Raw genomic sequence first — 17,152 nt, forward strand, 5'->3', positions numbered from 1 at the left:
GTCGTGTGTTTTCAGAACTAGCACTAAAAGTATAATAGTGAGCAATCAGCAGTATGTTTCAATAGTACGTAGAGGCTTCCGTTGGTTTGCTTGCTTATCATTCCCGCAAATTATTAAAAGTGTATGTGGCTAGCTTTTGCTAACATGATATGTCGTAGGGCTATCTCATTTGCCTAACATTCTTTAAGATTCTGCAGAAGTGCAAGTTGCTTCTCACTCTAATACTACTGTGTAGCAGAGTTCCGGATTTAGAAGCTGCTTCAGGACTGTCCTGCACGGATAAAACTGAAAAGTATTCACTTCAAAGAGAATCCTTCGCCTGACTCCAAAAGTGAGAGGTAAACCTAGACTAGGCCTATGCTAGATTCACATTAACTGTTCAGTAACTGTGGTTAGCCTAGGGGTACTACGGGTAAGATAACTTAGCCCAAGTTTAGGAAGTTGTACCCTAGCCTTAACATTTTTTCTTTGTCAGAGGGTTCAGGCCGATAAGCATAGATAAGATAACTCATAATTGAAAAGAAGGTAATCTTGATTCATTATTTATACTATGCTGTTGCCTGATAGCTTTATAATATCTATGCAATGTAGTTAATTGTCAAGCAAACTGCTATTGTCAAAATTCAAACACAGTTTCCATTGTTCTTTTTGAAACTTTTCATACTATGGCTTGAAAATAGAACTAGATGTAATATTAAAGACATATTTGACATTATTGTCAAAAAATTTAAAGGCAGACTTCCCAGATTTGACAGTAGTTTCCTGTGTTATGACAATATGAGGTAATCTTTGATTAACAGAAAGGTGGGCCAACCAGAACTGTGGACTGAATAAACTACCCAATAGACTCAGTGTTATGTAAATATAATCATTTGCTAATGTTAACGTATGTATGTATATTTTATCTTTCAGGTTAAAGTTGACCATTAGATCTTTTTAGTTCCTGTGGGTAACAACAGAAGTAAGAAACATGACAAAAAGACAAAACCCATTCGATAACAACTTTTGTCAGTTGAAAACACATGTTGGAGAGAAAGAAGTGAACATGGGTGTGGATTTCCGTCAAAGAATGAAGACAGTTTATGGTAAGAACATGCTTATCATAGCTTCAGTGTTTTGTGTACATGGCATATATTCCAAGTCTATTATGTAAATCAGTCAATTTTTCCAACCTAATTGCAAGTCTACATTAACTAGTACTACAGTAATAATATAAATACAACTATCTTTGATCACTATCCCTTGGAGATGCTTTCTAATCTCAACTTGAGCAATGGATATATATTCAAACTAAAAAATTGTTTTAGTTATGTGATGCATATGATTTTTTTTGCAGTAGCGGTATCTCCCATTGTTTATTTGTCTTTGTTCACTTATCAACACCTGTAGATTAATAAGTTGCTTTATGAATCTATTTAATGTTAGCACATGATTTCACAAGTTTTCTAGGGAGTACCTATCACATCCCTTGCACTAGGCTCAATTTGATCTGATGCAGTCTGTATGACTTAAGTTCATATACATGTTAAAATTAGTTTCCCTTTTCCATGATTTCTTGTTCATGTGCATTAACAATTAACAACCAAATCTCTTACTTCAGAGAGAACAATGGCTATGTTGTTTGAAGGACAGAGGCATATGATAAACCCAGCAACTCATTCCTCCTCTACAAGAGACACAGCACCATCTCCTATCAAGCCCAACAATTCACCAGTGCAAGCTGCTGACCTACCAGATTGGGCACAGTCGCAATACACGCTCGATCACCACGGCAATCTCAGTACGCAACATCCAAATATATCCTTACCAGGCAGTTCAGGTAACTACAACTTCACCTCTGGTTGATACAGAACCCTTTAAAGTGGAGACGTGTGCATTACTGTAACAATTTTTATCTGTTTAATGCTTAATGAGATCTGAACGTTCTTGTTCAAAGGTATTAAAGGTGATGTGTATTTGCCCTCAACTTTTGACTTAAAGGGAATGTGTTAATGTTTCATCTCTACATCCTATCAACAAACCCAGGTTACATTTGTTATGTGTACTTTTTTTTGGTTGGAACATTATGTGGTACTTCCTCTTTTTGTTCTTTAGCCTACCTCTTTATTCTTTATATCAGTACTTTATTGTTGCTATACTACACACCTTGCTATATGGCATGAGCAGATTACGACTGAAGGATGGTGAAAATCTTGGCATGTTTTCAGGGAAATGTTTGACTTAAGTTACTTGTAACTTTTCTAGTTACTAAGGATATCTTTCAAAAAAACAGTACAAATGATCCTTTTTTTTTATTCACTTGCAATTTTTTGTTTCAGTCTTTAGCAATGTCAATGTTCACTGGAAAAAACATGAAAATATTTCATGTTTTACTCCTGGAGTACATTTTGAACAATACTATTCTTCAAACAGTCCAAAGAGTTCACCTACTATTTGACTGTAGTGTGCATTATGTATTTTGCAAAATGCTTGCATTATAATTTAATCAAAGTTTTAATTGCTTAATCACACAGAAGAAAAAAAAGCATTACAATTTTTGACTGTGAAAATTCTCCGCCTGTCTCTGGTCTTGGAAATAACCCTGTCCATTCAACTTTCATGATATTAAAAGGTTTTCGCTACTTTGACAAATGATGTGGGGAGCAAAAAGTTATTACTGATCCCTGATATCGTCTTGTGACAGAAATAACACACATATACCGGAGTTACAGAATTAGAATCTGCTATGATCATCCATTTGTGTAATAAAGATGATTCTCTCGTTATCGTAGGTCAGCCCAGACCTCCTCCACCAGCGAGATGTTCTTCCTGTAAATTCAATAGTGCTTCAGCCTATGGTGCCTGCTCCTTCTGCGATCAACAGATATGCTCACAATGCTGCAGAGAGTGTCTATCCTGCCAAGGTGTATTCTGTTCATTGTGTTCTGTTATCAAGTAAGTTAACCGGTTAATATATTTTTTCCCAACATTTGACTCATATGTAAAAAAAACATTTTGGTCAACAGTTTTATCAAACCTACAGTACTGAAGATTACTACAAATTAGCTTGTAATTGGTCAAAATAAGACCCTCTCATATTTTTATTTGGTCAACAGTTTTATCAAACCTACCATACTGAATGTTACTAAAAATAAGCTTGTAATTGGTCAAAATAAGACCCTCTCCTATTTTTTTTCTTCCTTTTTTTTGGTCAACAGTTTTATCAAACCTACAGTACTGAATATAATTAAACAATTAGTTTTTAATTGGTCAAAATATGACCCTCTCCAATTTTTATTGGACCCAGTGTATATTAATGAGCAACTAGTTAAAGAATTTAATTTGATTTCTTACATTTTGTTGGCCAGATTCTTATCATGTTAGTATAAATAACAAGCAACAGTAGGAGATCAAAAATACATTTTCACCGAATTATTTCAAATGAAATTTGACATGTCAAGCTATTTAACTACAATTTTTTATTGGTGTTTAGTGTTCAATAGTGTTAAAAATCAACCCAAATAAACCCACAATGCTGCTGTAAAAATGTTAAAACTATGGGTAAACAAATAGGTAGCATGGCAATATCTTTATCTGTATCAAAAATTTTAACAAGAACATTCAGGGAATGCTGCATAACTTTATTGGATAGAAATGAATGCAAGAAATCCTTCACAAATCTTGATAATATGATATAAAATAGAGTTATGAGCCACCAAAACAGCTGCTAGGAGTATGGAAACTTCAGTATGAATGTATTTTTTTTATCAATTTAATGACAAATGTAAGACAGCTATGACATCTCAAGATAATCATAAATACTAAATTATGGGAATGAAAATGACTAACAGTGTAATCCATCAAAGAGAAAGTCAAATTTCATTGGTCAATTCAAAAGTCACACAGTGTCAGGGAATTTACAAATAGCACAATTGAAGTTGTTTGTTACATTGCATTTACTTAAATCTGGACCACAGTGAGTTTGTTAATTAATTACTGCTAACTTGGCATTAAGTGTAGATATGACAAATTCATTGAGGTCATCATCAGGAAACGAGGGGGAAATATGTTAACTAAATACAGGAAGCTAATTCAATGTAGATAAAGAAACTAGTTATTGTGAGTGTTGCCAAGGAAACATATTTCAAGAATAAATACTATTGTCTTTCATCTCAATCTTGGCAAAAGCATCTCCACTAGAAATAGATATTTAATTACTCTTTCTATTCGTCATCTTATTGTTTTTTTGTTTTTTAATTCAGATAGACATTGATTTGGGGGTAAGGAAATTGTGTGTTAGATAGATGCAGTCATGTTATAAATTTGAAAAATGCATATATACAAATGGTTTGCTCCTATTGGTTGATACTTTGGTCCAGGGATTTTGTGAAGAAATGATCCTGGGAGTTTCTTTACAATTTTTAATATTTTTGGCTCAGTGTATTAGAGTTGTCTTCATAGTTTACCACATGCAAAATTTGTTAGGTTTCTTGTGTCACTGTCAGAGTGCCCATATCATTTCTTGTGGTGATAGTTTTTTTCCCGTTAAACTTTGTCACAAAATCAGCTGTCTCAGTCCAGACAAATCCCTTTTGAGTAATGACACCTGTAGAGTCAGTCATTTTGTAGCAAGAAAATGATATCTGAAAATATTTGTATCTTTGAATACAGCAGCTGGATAGAAAGTAACATATATCAACATAGATAACAGTTCAATATTACAGTACATATACATATATACAGTACATATACATATACATATACATATATACAGTACATATACATATACATATATACAGTACATATACATATATACATATATATACAGTACATATACATATATATACATATACAATATTACAGTACATACACATATTACAGTACATATACATAGCATGTCTCTGATAATTTTCTCTGATAATGATAATTGTTCATCAAAGGGTAGAAACCACCATTTCTGTACCAGGGGTCAGGATATGATTATAGTCCAGGTGAGGTGTCTCCCCTCCACCCTTTGAGAATTTTTTTGTAAAATGGGTGGGGAGGGGGCTGAGATACAGAGATGGTGCTATAGTTCACAACTTTCCAAACAATGTTGAAGAATTTTATTCTGTTAAAGGTTGAAACATAATACATATTTATGTACTAAACTGTAAGCTACTGTACTGTGGTTCATTACGGTATATGGTTGAGTTAGATGGTGCTCATTACAGCAGGATCCTTTCCACTCATTTTATAACACAGGAGTAGGAATGAATGTTATACAGTTGCCTCCTTCATTGAAATCTCACCAAAAGTGAAGTTGAGAGGTTGTTTGATCCACAATCTTCACATAGAGTAGTATAGCCATGAGTAGATTCCAACTTATGAATTCCTGATATTTTAATTTGGTTTCCTCAACTCATATTTTTCTCTTTTTATTTTACAGCTACGACGAAAGCTTTGAGAGATGTTTCTGTCTGAGCTGCCCCACGGACCATTGACAGGGCGGATTACATTGAAAATCTCTTTGAAAGATGTAGAGAGTTTATGTCAAGACTGTTACTTTTTGCCTTTTGCAACCAAGTGAACATATTTTTGAGTCTTGATGCCAATGCCGTCGTGGAATAGAGATGTAAAGTTTGTAAAATAACAAAGACAATTAATTATGACCCATTTTGTAATGGCAAAACCTTCTTTGCATTGTACATACTCTTTTTTGTTTTTGTTTTTGAAGAATTAAAAGTAAAAAGTTGCAGAGAAAGTTCCACTCTTTGAATTAGTTTTATTTTTGTTTCATTGCAAAACAAACTTTCCTAAAGTAACATGTTGAATTAAAAAATGCATTTCTTTGAGAATTAAGTGCACCCCCTCGTTGCCCCCTCACCCCAATGCATACAGAGGGCATGGGGGTTATTTTTTGGTTCCAAATTTATGCCAGTTTGGTACCAAATTGGCTAAGTTGGTTTCCAAATCGATCTACACCTCCTTCTCCCCTCCTTGAAAAATGATGATGTACAGACCTGACCGTGCCCTTCCTCAGGCCATAATGAAGTAAATGGCATCGGAAAGTGGTACGTTGTACCATCTACTTACAATGGTTATACCAAATATTACGTATGCTACTTGTCATTTGAAATAAATAACATTCCTACTAAATGAAAGTGAATTGTCCTAAAGTTGATACAGAATAAAGTTCTAAGTATGCTGTCATAGCACTTGACATTATCACTCCATTGGCTGCTCAGTAAATTACAGTCTTCCCCTTCCCCTCCCCCACCTCCAAGGTATCCTGTGCTCACTATATTGGCAGCTTCGAGCAAATATGGTGACGGGATTGAGTCACCATCTACCAGAGTCCCCATGCCCCCCTCTCCCTGTGCCCATCAGCTTGCATGCTCAGAATGCATGAAAGCTAGCGTGCATTATCGACGTCGGCAAGCTCCAAAAATTAGACATCTAGCAAAATCCCAGCACGATCGAACCGAAAATATTTCTCAGCCCACTTTTCGGTTCCCCTGCACCTTCCCCCCCTCCCCCCTCGCCGAATAGTTTGCGAATCATTGTTCCACAACATCAAAATTACGCTTGTGTCTAAAGTCTTCACTGAAAGAAATAATTAAGGTAGATTTTTTGTTTGGAGAACTGAGTATAGCTCAATGCAATGGCAAACTTTTGGGTCACCAGATCACTTTCCAGTATAACTTTATCTTCAGAATATTCTAAATATCTGGAATGTTCCCTTTAACCCTAATTTTTTATGTCAGATCCTTAGTTCTGGCCTTATTGATAATGCTAAATTGAAATAACTCTGTCAAAGGCAGTCCTCTTAGCAGTGGCGGAGCGTCCATACCCCCCCCCCCCCTCCTGATGGACTGCTGGCGCCCTTTTCAGCTTTTTAACCACTTTTTACTTATTCGCGATTATTGACTTTTTATTGTGCTCTCTTCTACCAAATGACATTTGTCACATTATCTGCAAATTAGCAAGGCTCGGAAAGGGTAATTTCCGGCGATCTAGGGAGTATCTTTACTCAAAAAATTTCTGTACCCTCCGCGCCAACCTGTGGTGGCGCTCCGCTTAGATAGTGTCGAAAGCCCCCCTACAGACCATTCTCGCCTCCCTTGACCAATACCCCTAGCTCCGCCACTGCCCCTTATGTTATATTAGCAACAACTTTTGGGAAAGTATTCCTACGCAACTTGCATTGAAATTGGTGTAGTTCATTGATTTTGTTGTGAAACGAAGCTGGCATAAAATATGACTTTGGTCACAAAATCAATTGTACAATAAATGAACAACGAGAAACTAAAGAAATGGGCGTCAAGTGATGGCCCTAACTAAGGGCTAGATAACTCAGTTGGTAGAGAACATAATTTCTGAGGCCACTGAAATCAAATCCCGTTCTTGCGAAAATTTTATGCTCTTTTCCATTGTTTAAAATTTCCAAGCCAAATTTTGGTTTCTGTCTGGCGCCCCCAAATAGACAAAACATTTTATAGATCGATACTAACTAATTGACTGGGTTGGCTCTGTCGGTTAGAGCACAGTAATGCTGTGTTTTTGTTTGTTTACTCTTTTCCAAATTCAATAATTACAATCAGACAGTTCCACTATAGAACTCAGTCATGTAAGTAGTATGCTTCCATGTTTCTATCTGTTGATAAACTTTGGACCATATGTGCATTTTATGCACCACAAATTCCACTATTTGAATGTCTCATTACTATTTAATTATATTTATTTTCATATTTTCTTCATTAACAAACCAGCACTGTTTCAATAACAAAAGGGAACATTTGAAATTTTAATGAATATACGTTCGCACCGGATAGTGATTGCATATGGCTACTAACATATAATTCTATCTAGTTTGTCAAAGAAAAGTAACATGATGTGGCAGCTTCTAAGTTACCCACAGGCCTTCAGTATGTATAAATATTCCCTTTTTATATAAATTGTCAGCTATAATATTATATCTCTCACTTTCAAAATACTGTTCATTAAAAGAAAAAAAATGTTGAATTACAGATTATGTAGTGAGTAACGAAGTTGTTAAAATGTCAGAACAAGTAATTTGACATTCATGAGTACTGCCAAAAACGCCAAGGTCAAATTAATAGACACTCATAGACAAACCTTCAGGGGTGCAAGGCTTTACTGCCACAGTGCAACCATCTTTTCCTCACTGAGACATTAAATATTATCTAATCGAACACTCGCCAATGTCAGGGAAAAAAACCCGCATGTAAAATATGTTTTAAATACTTAATTGAGCAATGTTGGAATTCAAAAGTAGTAACTTAATTTGAGACTATTAATGATAACTTGTAATTATCAATTCAACAAGCTTCCTCAATATTGTACATCTTTATTAGTCCTCCATTTTGCACAAAAATAAAAACTTGGTATTCAAGATGTAAACGTCGTTTTATTTCAATGGAAACTGGACGTTTTCAAAGAGTTCCGTGAACCCGAGGTATGAAACTCAAGTTTCTGGTCCTGTCAAACAGTGCATTGACCTTAAAAGTTCGTGTTGTACGTCACTGTTCCGCTGAAAATGACAACAGAAGAATAAAATATCGTGACTGTCAGCTAGAAGAAGAGAACAATATCACAACTGTGCACAAGTTATGAAAAGAAAAGCGGGATAAAACATATCCCTTGTCATAAACGTTGATCTAAAATGTACTCAGTTGATGTCCAGCAAGGCTGATTCTGTTAGATTTATCCATCTTAAATAATATAGGATGAGACGTTAGATGGGAATAATGACATTTCTCCTTCTTTCACGAGACCTTTAGAACTTATGTGCATCTGTTACCGGAAGTGAAAGTCTTGATTTAAAAACTTGGGACTTACATGTGAATAATGATGACTCAATGCATAATATATTTACATTGTGTGTTGTCTGCGGATGTCTAGCTATGTCAGGTACAGTTCAACATTTATATGCATAATAATATAGCACATACAATACACACTGCACAGAGTAAGCAACAAAGGCTACATAGTCCTATGACGAAGAGGCAATGGAAGCAGAGGAATCTGAAACAAACGAGTTGCAGGCTCTTGGATTAGAGGATTTATCGCCGAATTTCTCGCTTTCGCCTCCAACACCTGTCTCACCGGACTACCACATTCAGGAAAACGACGATATTTCCGGACACAATGGTAACCTTTGTGACGAGGGCCTAACGTTAGGCCCGAACTCGCCTAACGAACAAGTGGGAAACATATCGTACTGGAAACAGCGTTATGAAGTTCTTGATGGCCAGCTTCGTACATTCCGACAGCAAGCTCTAAAAATTCGGCATGTTCTGGCTACAAGGGTAAGGATTCTTTCATATGATAACTCTTTCATTACTTCTGCCTGTTACTTGCAAGATGAAAAAGGTAGTCCAAGGCTATGCTAGGTCTGTATCATACTTCATACTTTTCATAGTGTCCTATTGCTGTCTGGGTGAAGCTTGGTTATAAATCCGTCATGGACAACTTTTAAGGGAAGTCTCTAAGTAGTGAAAATACGAAGGGAACACGTATGGGAAAAGATGAAAAAAGGTAGATTCCTAGTTGGTCCTCAGATAAATAATATATGCATGAAGCTATAGGCCCCTCTGTGAGAACATTTGGGAATCGTAAAACCTATGACGAGCCTAGGTATGCACTAGTAGTGTCCGGGTCAGGAAAGTGTGGTGTGTATTGTGATTTTAGAGACATCATAGGTCAAGGTTTTTGAAGGGGAGTTTACTGGCTCAAAGCTGGTGTTCTATTTACCAAACCTACACATCTTTCCTACAGTGCACATATTGTTCATTCTTTTACCATATAAAAGTTACACAGACCTTGTTAGACTTGGGAGATTCTAAATAGGTACAGTAGCTCAATGAAGTATGTTCTGTGTCATGTTTTTTCCTTTCTGTTCTTGTTTCTCTTATGTCTTAGAAATTGTTAATGACATCGTTTATCATGTATAACTCTGCTTTACAACAAGGTCAGCCTCTGCTTTGCATATATCACTCTTAATTTTAACTTAAGTTCTGTAGGCTATCACAGGGAGGTATTAAAGAGGAAAAGTTAGTAAGTGGGTCAGTAAGAGGTGGTGAATTTATGTGAAGTATGTATCTTTTCAGCAATGATCCAGCAAGGGTGAAAGTAAACCACAGTTTGCAAGCATAATGACATGTATGTTACTAACTATAACATAGAACAACTTACTAACTGTACATACGTTCATGTTGCATGCATGGGAATGTTCTGTCTTTGGCTTGTAAACATGATTAAAGTAAACAGAATATATGTCTTAAGTAGTGTATTATAATTTGATATTGTGAAGATCCAGCTTTAGAAGTAAGTACAAGAACCATATAATGTGTTTTAATGTTCAGGGTACAAACAGACAGGTGAAGCCAAAAGTTCTGTCAAAATATACATGTTTGAAGTTAGTACAAGTTGGTTCATGCAGTCTGATGTTTTCTTTTCTGAATTTTAGTTTCATATTTTCTTGATACTAGAAATGTGCTCCTGGCTTACCTGTCTCCTCACAACCTCACCACTCTCCCTCTTGTATGTACCTAGAGTGAACTGGTAATCATTTTAGCACTGTACACCCTCTTTGACTGGACCCTCGTGGTCAATGATGTTCTAGATTTCTCATTCTACCACCCAAAGTGCCCAGACAACAGTCAACAGTGCTTGATGTACAGTAAAACTGATATTTAAAATGCAATATATATTTCAAAGTAGCCAAATAGTGTTGTTATGTCTCACATCAAGATCACTTGTGTGACCATATCATGTGTAGAGCACGTGCTGTTAAATATAATTTATTTATTCCTCTTTTCAAGTTACAAGAACTAGGAGAAGAAAACAAGGATGCAAAAGCTGCAGCTCTTAAAGCCAGTGATGAGGTTAGTAATTTTTCTCTCAAATGATGCATCTTGTAAATTATTTTGTGCTGTACAGTAAAGTACAGTACAGTACAGTACAGTAGGACCTCAATAGCATCATGTACTTAGTTTTACTTCAACAAACATGCTAAAAGTTGTCAGCTTTGTAGCTACTGTATTGTATACTGTTTGTTCATAACAGTCTTTAATAGCTCTATCAAAAAGGAACTTTAGGCCAAACTTACATATATATGATATCTTATTATGTATCAGGTTGTGATATCTTTTCTCCTTTTGTGGAAGAGTAGAAAGTGTATGTATTATTTACTGACATGGTTCTTTAAGTCACATACATGTGCATAAATCTGTTGTAGGTTGGACGAGTTTTACATGTACAGTAGATCTGTATAGTCTGTAAGAGGTGATGCTTAGATAAATTATTAATTGTTTAACCACAGGTTAATAAACTGAGCAATGAAATCAAGAAACTGAAGAAAGATGAAGCAGTTTCTTCCCATAAATTGGAAGTGGAAGAAAGCTCCAAAGAAGTAGAAAGTCTTAAAATTGCCCTGAAGGAGAAAGAAGATGAAGTTATTGCACTTCAGGAGGAATTGATCAAACAGGTGAGAAAGCAATATATGGCCGCAGCAATGCATGAATGTATTACTTATTTGTCAAAGTTTCATTACCCAAGCTGTGGTTTTACTGTCTGTAGTACAGACACACAGAATGAGAAATTAAATCTTGTTTGCTTTACAACTGACTGTTACAATACAGTATGGAATGGAGTGTACAGAAATGTTGACTTTTCTGCATTGACTTTCCAAGAGCAAGAAAAACAGGAAAAGAAAAAAACGAAAAAAGGAACAAGAACTGACATATAATATCAAAGAAAGCAAAATTCACCCAACCCATCCACCAGTGAGCACTACTGTTTGTATCCACAACTCTTTGAAACCAGGCTACTTACAGTGAACTAGAAAATTAAACGTGATACTGTACATTAGTTTGAATAGCTTCACAGTACAGTATGATTCCTCTAATGTGTGTGGGTGGTTCCTGTAGCCTGTATTAGTAATAATATTAGTAATAATGAATAATACATAAATGCAGGATATCTTAGTAAACTTCATGTTGACAGCTGCAAGCTACTGTATGTGGAAATTGACAGACCTGACCATTTCTACAGTATACTGTATGTAATGGAAAGTTCCATTGAACCTTTTTTGTGCCCATCTGTTACTGCATTGCTGTGATTCTGTGTTTTTGTAATATGTATAATTTCAATCTACTGTATATATAAAACATGCCATTGTGTAACTGTGATAAAAACTCAAACGATTCCCAAGACAAATTATACCATTTTGCAACATAAACAATATGCTGACAATATGTCATATATGTAAATGGCAAAATAATATTAATAATTTCCACCTCATGGGAAATATGTTTGGCAATTCAACTGGCACTGTAATAGAACTTTGTTGACTGCAGTAGTTGCAAAGTACTATTCATTGCATGGTGAGACCTGTGTAGACAGTTTTCATATGTGCCTAGCCATGGAAACACTGATTTTATCAAGTTATGCTTCCTGTGGGAGTATGCAGTATAAAGACCTACAGTATTTATAAAACTAATTTAGATGGTACAGTCATATCATAAAGTTTCTGGCAAGGGAATGCTAGTTTATATTACAGGTAGAGGGTATCGGTTACTGCAATCGATAGTGGGAACAAATAGTGCTGTAACCTCGACATGATCTCTGTTGGAAAGAAGTTCACATATGAAGTTAACTTAAAAGTTAACTGTAGGAAGCTGTGAAAGGGATGGTCACAACTCACAAGATAAATTAACATACAGTACAGTACGTGACGTTGTATTGAGTCACATGCACTGACTTGCTTGTGCATATTAAAGCTCCATTATGGTTGAATTTGCAATAACCTGGAGTTCCATGTACGTACTTGATGCTCAAAGGGCAAAATAAATAATGAGGTGCATTAGCTGACAGTGTTCCCATAGTAATAGATTACACACCAAAAATCCATATATTGAAACTAGGCATACATTTTTGTAGATCTGCAAATGTACCAAACCTCTTAGATACAACTTGAACCACATTATCACATTTTATGCAACAGTTTGCAGGTTTTGGATTTGGAAATGGAACAGTACCTGTAGTGCATACTGTACCTGTACATGTATGATAATGTCTTTCTACAGCGCAGTAGTGTTTGTACTGTAGCACGATAGGTACTGTACAGTATTGTCTGTAACTCTGTCAATAGTTTTCATTGACCGTCGTTAAGCGTTATGAATCTAGAAACAAACAATAAAGCAGTATATCAAATCTGATTAGTTTTGTTATTCTTGAGTCAGTCAGTCTGCCTGTGATTCAGCTCAGTTGTTAATATTAAGTAGTGACAATATAAACTAAATATTGAATTATATTTAGAAATATTTGAAAAGTTTACCAAAGGTCCAGGGTTACCATTCACATGGTTACTGGTCAAACTGTGTACAATAGTACAGTAGATTTAAGCAACCCAGATTTGATTTAAATCAATTTCTGATTACATTGGTTTACTAATTGAAACGTGCTGGTTTGTACGGCTCTATAAATGCACATTTATTAATTTAGCAAAACTTTAAACTATATACAACACTGGGTAGCAAAATCTATTCAACCCTAACTATACAGAAAAAAATACCCCAAAGCCAACTTTTCACTACAGTACTTGTATTTCATACTATTGCAATGCAAAATGTCATATGAAAAAGAAAAAAAAATTGTTTTTGTGTACTTTGACATTTTTCCAGGAAACTATTCACCAGGAAAGCAAAGCAGCGGTGGAATTTAAAGTGGAGGAGGTTAAATCCTTGGTGTCAGAAACAATATCAGAGGTGATTAATGTAATGAACTATCTTCTTTATAAGCAACAATTTTATTGTTGTTGTGGATAAAGACAGCATCAGTGAAAGTAATTTGTTATGCCCATTTAAGCAACTTGCCGTACTTATAAATGTTTTTCATATCTCGCAAGCTTTTGTCTTTTTAGTCCAACAGACACTTAATGTGATATTTTATTTGCATCCTACTTTATACTTTATCTGAGTATATATATCTCACTATCTAGTGTATTGGTATTTGATATAAGCATAATGTTGAAATCGATTTATTTTGTTGGGTTCATTTTCAGTTGGAAAAGGAACTAAGTGGCTATAAGGAGGAGAACCAAGAGGCAGTCAAAATGATATCAGTCCTGCACAAGATATTAGAAGGTTTGTCAGAGCTGTTACTTCACTGTGTGAGATATGTACCATACAGATGTCACATTTACGCTGTACCCTGTGTACATTAAGATATATTCAAATTGTATAAAGCAGTTCAAGTTTGGGAATACACTCGGTTCGAAGATAGAAACATTACAAGTCAGACAGATTGAACCCATATATGGTTATATCATATGATGCTTGTTGCAGATAGATAAACAACACAAGACATTGGAATGTGGTCATTGTCTCAGACACACTACTGTAGGTTGACTGTAACATGTCATTTCTTGTGCGTATATATAGTGGGATGCTTAATTGTTTTTCTTTCAAGTTGAACAGTTCATATACGGTGGTATGTGAGTAGTTAATGAGGCATTGATCCACCAGTCTCAACTCAAGATGATGAATTATACTTTTGCAATGTGTAGTGGTATGTTACTTTAATTTGGTTAGTTGGTAGTAACATAAACCAAAGTTGATAAAGGGAGGGGGATTGGGGGGGGGGAGGGTGAAGAGAGGGAAAGAGGATGGTGGTATGTGGTAGTTCATGAGGCGTTGATCCACCAGTCTGTCTCAAGTCAAGATGAATTATATCTTGTTAAGTGGTATGTTACTTTAATTTGGTTATTTGGTAGTACTGAACATAAACCAAAGTTGATGAAGGCTGGGGATGGGAGGGGGGGATTATGAAGAATAAGGGAGGTAAAGGATGGTTGTATGTGGTAGTTAATGAGGCATTGATCCACTGGACTCCAGTCAAGGTGATGAATTATTCTTTTGCATTCTTTTAATTTATAGATTGGTAGTAACATAAACCAAAGTTGATGAAGGGAGGGGGATTGGGGGGAAAGTGAAGACGAAGGGAGGAAAAGAGGATGGTACTTAATATTAGTTCAGATTCTTAAAATGTTAAAATCTGATCTTTATTTGGGAGTTACTGTACCAGATTGATTTTATTATTCACTCATATCATTAATACTGGAGTTCTTGGTTAGAGATTATTGGTACGCTACTATTTGGTTGCTTGCTGGGGGTGGGGGTGGGGAGGGACAAAGAGAAAGTGCTCAGCAAATTATAAATTCTGTGCCCGAAATGTGAAGCGGGAATACCTGTGGAATTAATATCATTTCAAATATTTTTTCTCTAGGAATTGGATAATACACTCCCTGTTTTGTTACTTGCATTTTTGTTTCAGTTTTATTAGACAAGTCATAACATGTGATTTCCTCTTAACCCTAACATATGGTTGTATTTTGAATGGTTGTTTGTTCTATTCAGCCCACAGTATTCCGTGCCCTGTCATACTTAACAGCGATGGCAAGTGGGAGTGGTCGCTACCCATCAGGAACAGCTCATCGTCCTTCCCTATGTTAGAATCGCCGGCACCAGAGCCACCCAAGGTCAACTCCTGCGACACCAGCGATGCGAAATGCAATCAACCCGACGATCGGCGAATGAGCGTACCTTGCCAAATTCCTGATCTGATGGAGGAAGAAGACGGTATGTTCCCGCAAGCGGAGGAGGGCGACCCTAACGTTGCACAGTTAGACTGGAATACCTGGCCTCGAACCAGGAGCAAACCGCCCATCGATGATCCTTCCATCGACGTCTGTGATTTCATTCCATATCACCTGCTAAGCTCGGAAAATGCGGACGCAATACTCGACACCATGTCTGACAATGTGAAGGAGCTCCTGGGGGCAGTTTGTCCGATGACGATACCGGGAGAATATCTCCCCGAGGTCCTTCCGTGTGACGAAGAGAGCTGGTTTGGCGATTCCCTCTCGACAGAGCTGTTAACCCCTGGAGCATCCCTGGACGTCATTGAAACGGACAACATCGAGACCAAATATCCTTACAAGCGAGCTATAGAGCCAACGATTCCAGAAGATACGAATGTCAGCTACGATAACATGGACTCGAATAGCTATGTCCCCTCACTGCTGAATACAATCGCCGACTCTGTGACTGCCACAGCCAACGTTTTAGACACTCAAAACTTCAAAGAGAACGGTAGTGCTGAGTACAACGGAGAACCGTGTCGGGATAACGGAAATGACGAGCAAGTTATAGAAGTATCTTCTGAGCCTACGGATTTAATTGAAGAAGACACGGCGGTAAAGTCTCGGTGTTCTTCTCATGAATATTCATCAGCTGACGGTGGTGACAGTTACGTAGATAGACAACCTTCATCCTGTTCATACGTTAGCGGAGACTTCACCCGGCTGAGCAGTTCGTCAGAGATCAGCAAAGCTAATAAGACGACAACACCTAGTGCAAGTAACGGTGATATGAAGCCTGCGTCTGTTTCTAAACCGCAAGAAACTCACAGACTCCCTCTGGCTTCTACAGAGAGTTTGACCATCCAGTCCTCGAACAGCTCCTCGGAAAAGGAGGAGCAGAAGGTCATCGTTGCGAATGTGGGACGAGATGCAAATGAGAACCCCTGGGATGCGGATTACGACGAACCACCCGAAGAGACGCCCGATGACTTCTTTTCAAAGGACAACCAAAACTCATCTTTCAGGACATCAAACCCATATAAACGTCAGGTCGCCCCACCGCCCCTGCCTAAACACAAGACATCGACTGTGGTGAGTATGATCTCCGACTTTTTCATGGAGTGGAAAGAATTGCAGTACATAGTCATGAGGGATAATTTGCGACTTGAGAAAAGTAATTTTACCTAGATATGTGAAGCAATTTTGTGGTTGGCTGTGAAGACTTCAAATATTATTCACATTAACCATTCTTGTAACATATTGCCATTACCTCCCCTTCCCCCTTCCCCTCTTCCCCCTCCTCTGTCCATCCCTAATATACATTCGTCATGCTCAATTCTCACTATTTGCTGTACACCACCAGTGTTGTTTCTTCAGATTTCTTTAAAAGTGAGATAAATAAGTCTTGACTCATCTCACCAAGCCACACAAGAATTATTCTATATAGATTTGGAGGTTGTAACATGTACATATTGGCACATTTTCATGTGACATCAATCTAATCACAAAGAAATGTGTCTCATTGAT

General features: G+C 36.7%; 2 protein-coding genes across 3 annotated transcripts in view; both read left to right on the forward strand.

Moving 5' to 3' along the window:
- The first annotated feature begins 149 nt into the window (after positions 1–149).
- Positions 150–5,726, forward strand: LOC139970863 (apoptosis regulatory protein Siva-like). Of its 2 annotated transcripts, none has more exons than XM_071976909.1 (5): positions 150–338; positions 913–1,085; positions 1,601–1,819; positions 2,772–2,934; positions 5,408–5,726. In XM_071976909.1, exons 2-5 carry the CDS (start codon positions 971–973, stop codon positions 5,460–5,462), a joined length of 552 nt encoding a protein of 183 aa, XP_071833010.1. In that variant the 5' UTR covers positions 150–338; positions 913–970; the 3' UTR covers positions 5,463–5,726. The 2 variants fall into 2 exon arrangements, with proteins under 2 accessions (XP_071833010.1, XP_071833011.1); XM_071976910.1 differs by having other exon boundaries at positions 150–331.
- Positions 5,727–8,633: 2,907 nt separating this feature from the next.
- Positions 8,634–17,152, forward strand: part of LOC139970855 (pleckstrin homology domain-containing family H member 1-like) — a 37,597-nt gene continuing 29,078 nt past the window's right edge. Inside the window, exons 1-6 of the mRNA XM_071976896.1 lie at positions 8,634–9,290; positions 10,806–10,868; positions 11,306–11,470; positions 13,668–13,751; positions 14,048–14,129; positions 15,402–16,717. Of these exons, the coding sequence (XP_071832997.1) occupies positions 8,991–9,290; positions 10,806–10,868; positions 11,306–11,470; positions 13,668–13,751; positions 14,048–14,129; positions 15,402–16,717 (2,010 nt within the window). The 5' untranslated portion in view covers positions 8,634–8,990. The remainder of the gene's footprint in view (positions 9,291–10,805; positions 10,869–11,305; positions 11,471–13,667; positions 13,752–14,047; positions 14,130–15,401; positions 16,718–17,152) is intronic.

The sequence above is a fragment of the Apostichopus japonicus genome, chromosome 8 (genome assembly GCF_037975245.1).
Source record: "Apostichopus japonicus isolate 1M-3 chromosome 8, ASM3797524v1, whole genome shotgun sequence".
Classification (NCBI taxonomy): domain Eukaryota; kingdom Metazoa; phylum Echinodermata; class Holothuroidea; order Aspidochirotida; family Stichopodidae; genus Apostichopus; species Apostichopus japonicus.

What these genes read in the sequence shown, in the direction of transcription:
- LOC139970863 (XM_071976909.1), top strand. Translation starts at nt 971, where the DNA reads ATGACAAAAAGACAAAACCCATTCGATAACAACTTTTGTCAGTTGAAA. An exon ending in AAGAATGAAGACAGTTTATG is followed by an intron (nt 1,086 to 1,600) that starts GTAAGAACATGC and finishes CTCTTACTTCAG; the next exon opens with AGAGAACAATGGCTATGTTG. An exon ending in TCATTGTGTTCTGTTATCAA is followed by an intron (nt 2,935 to 5,407) that starts GTAAGTTAACCG and finishes TTTATTTTACAG; the next exon opens with CTACGACGAAAGCTTTGAGA.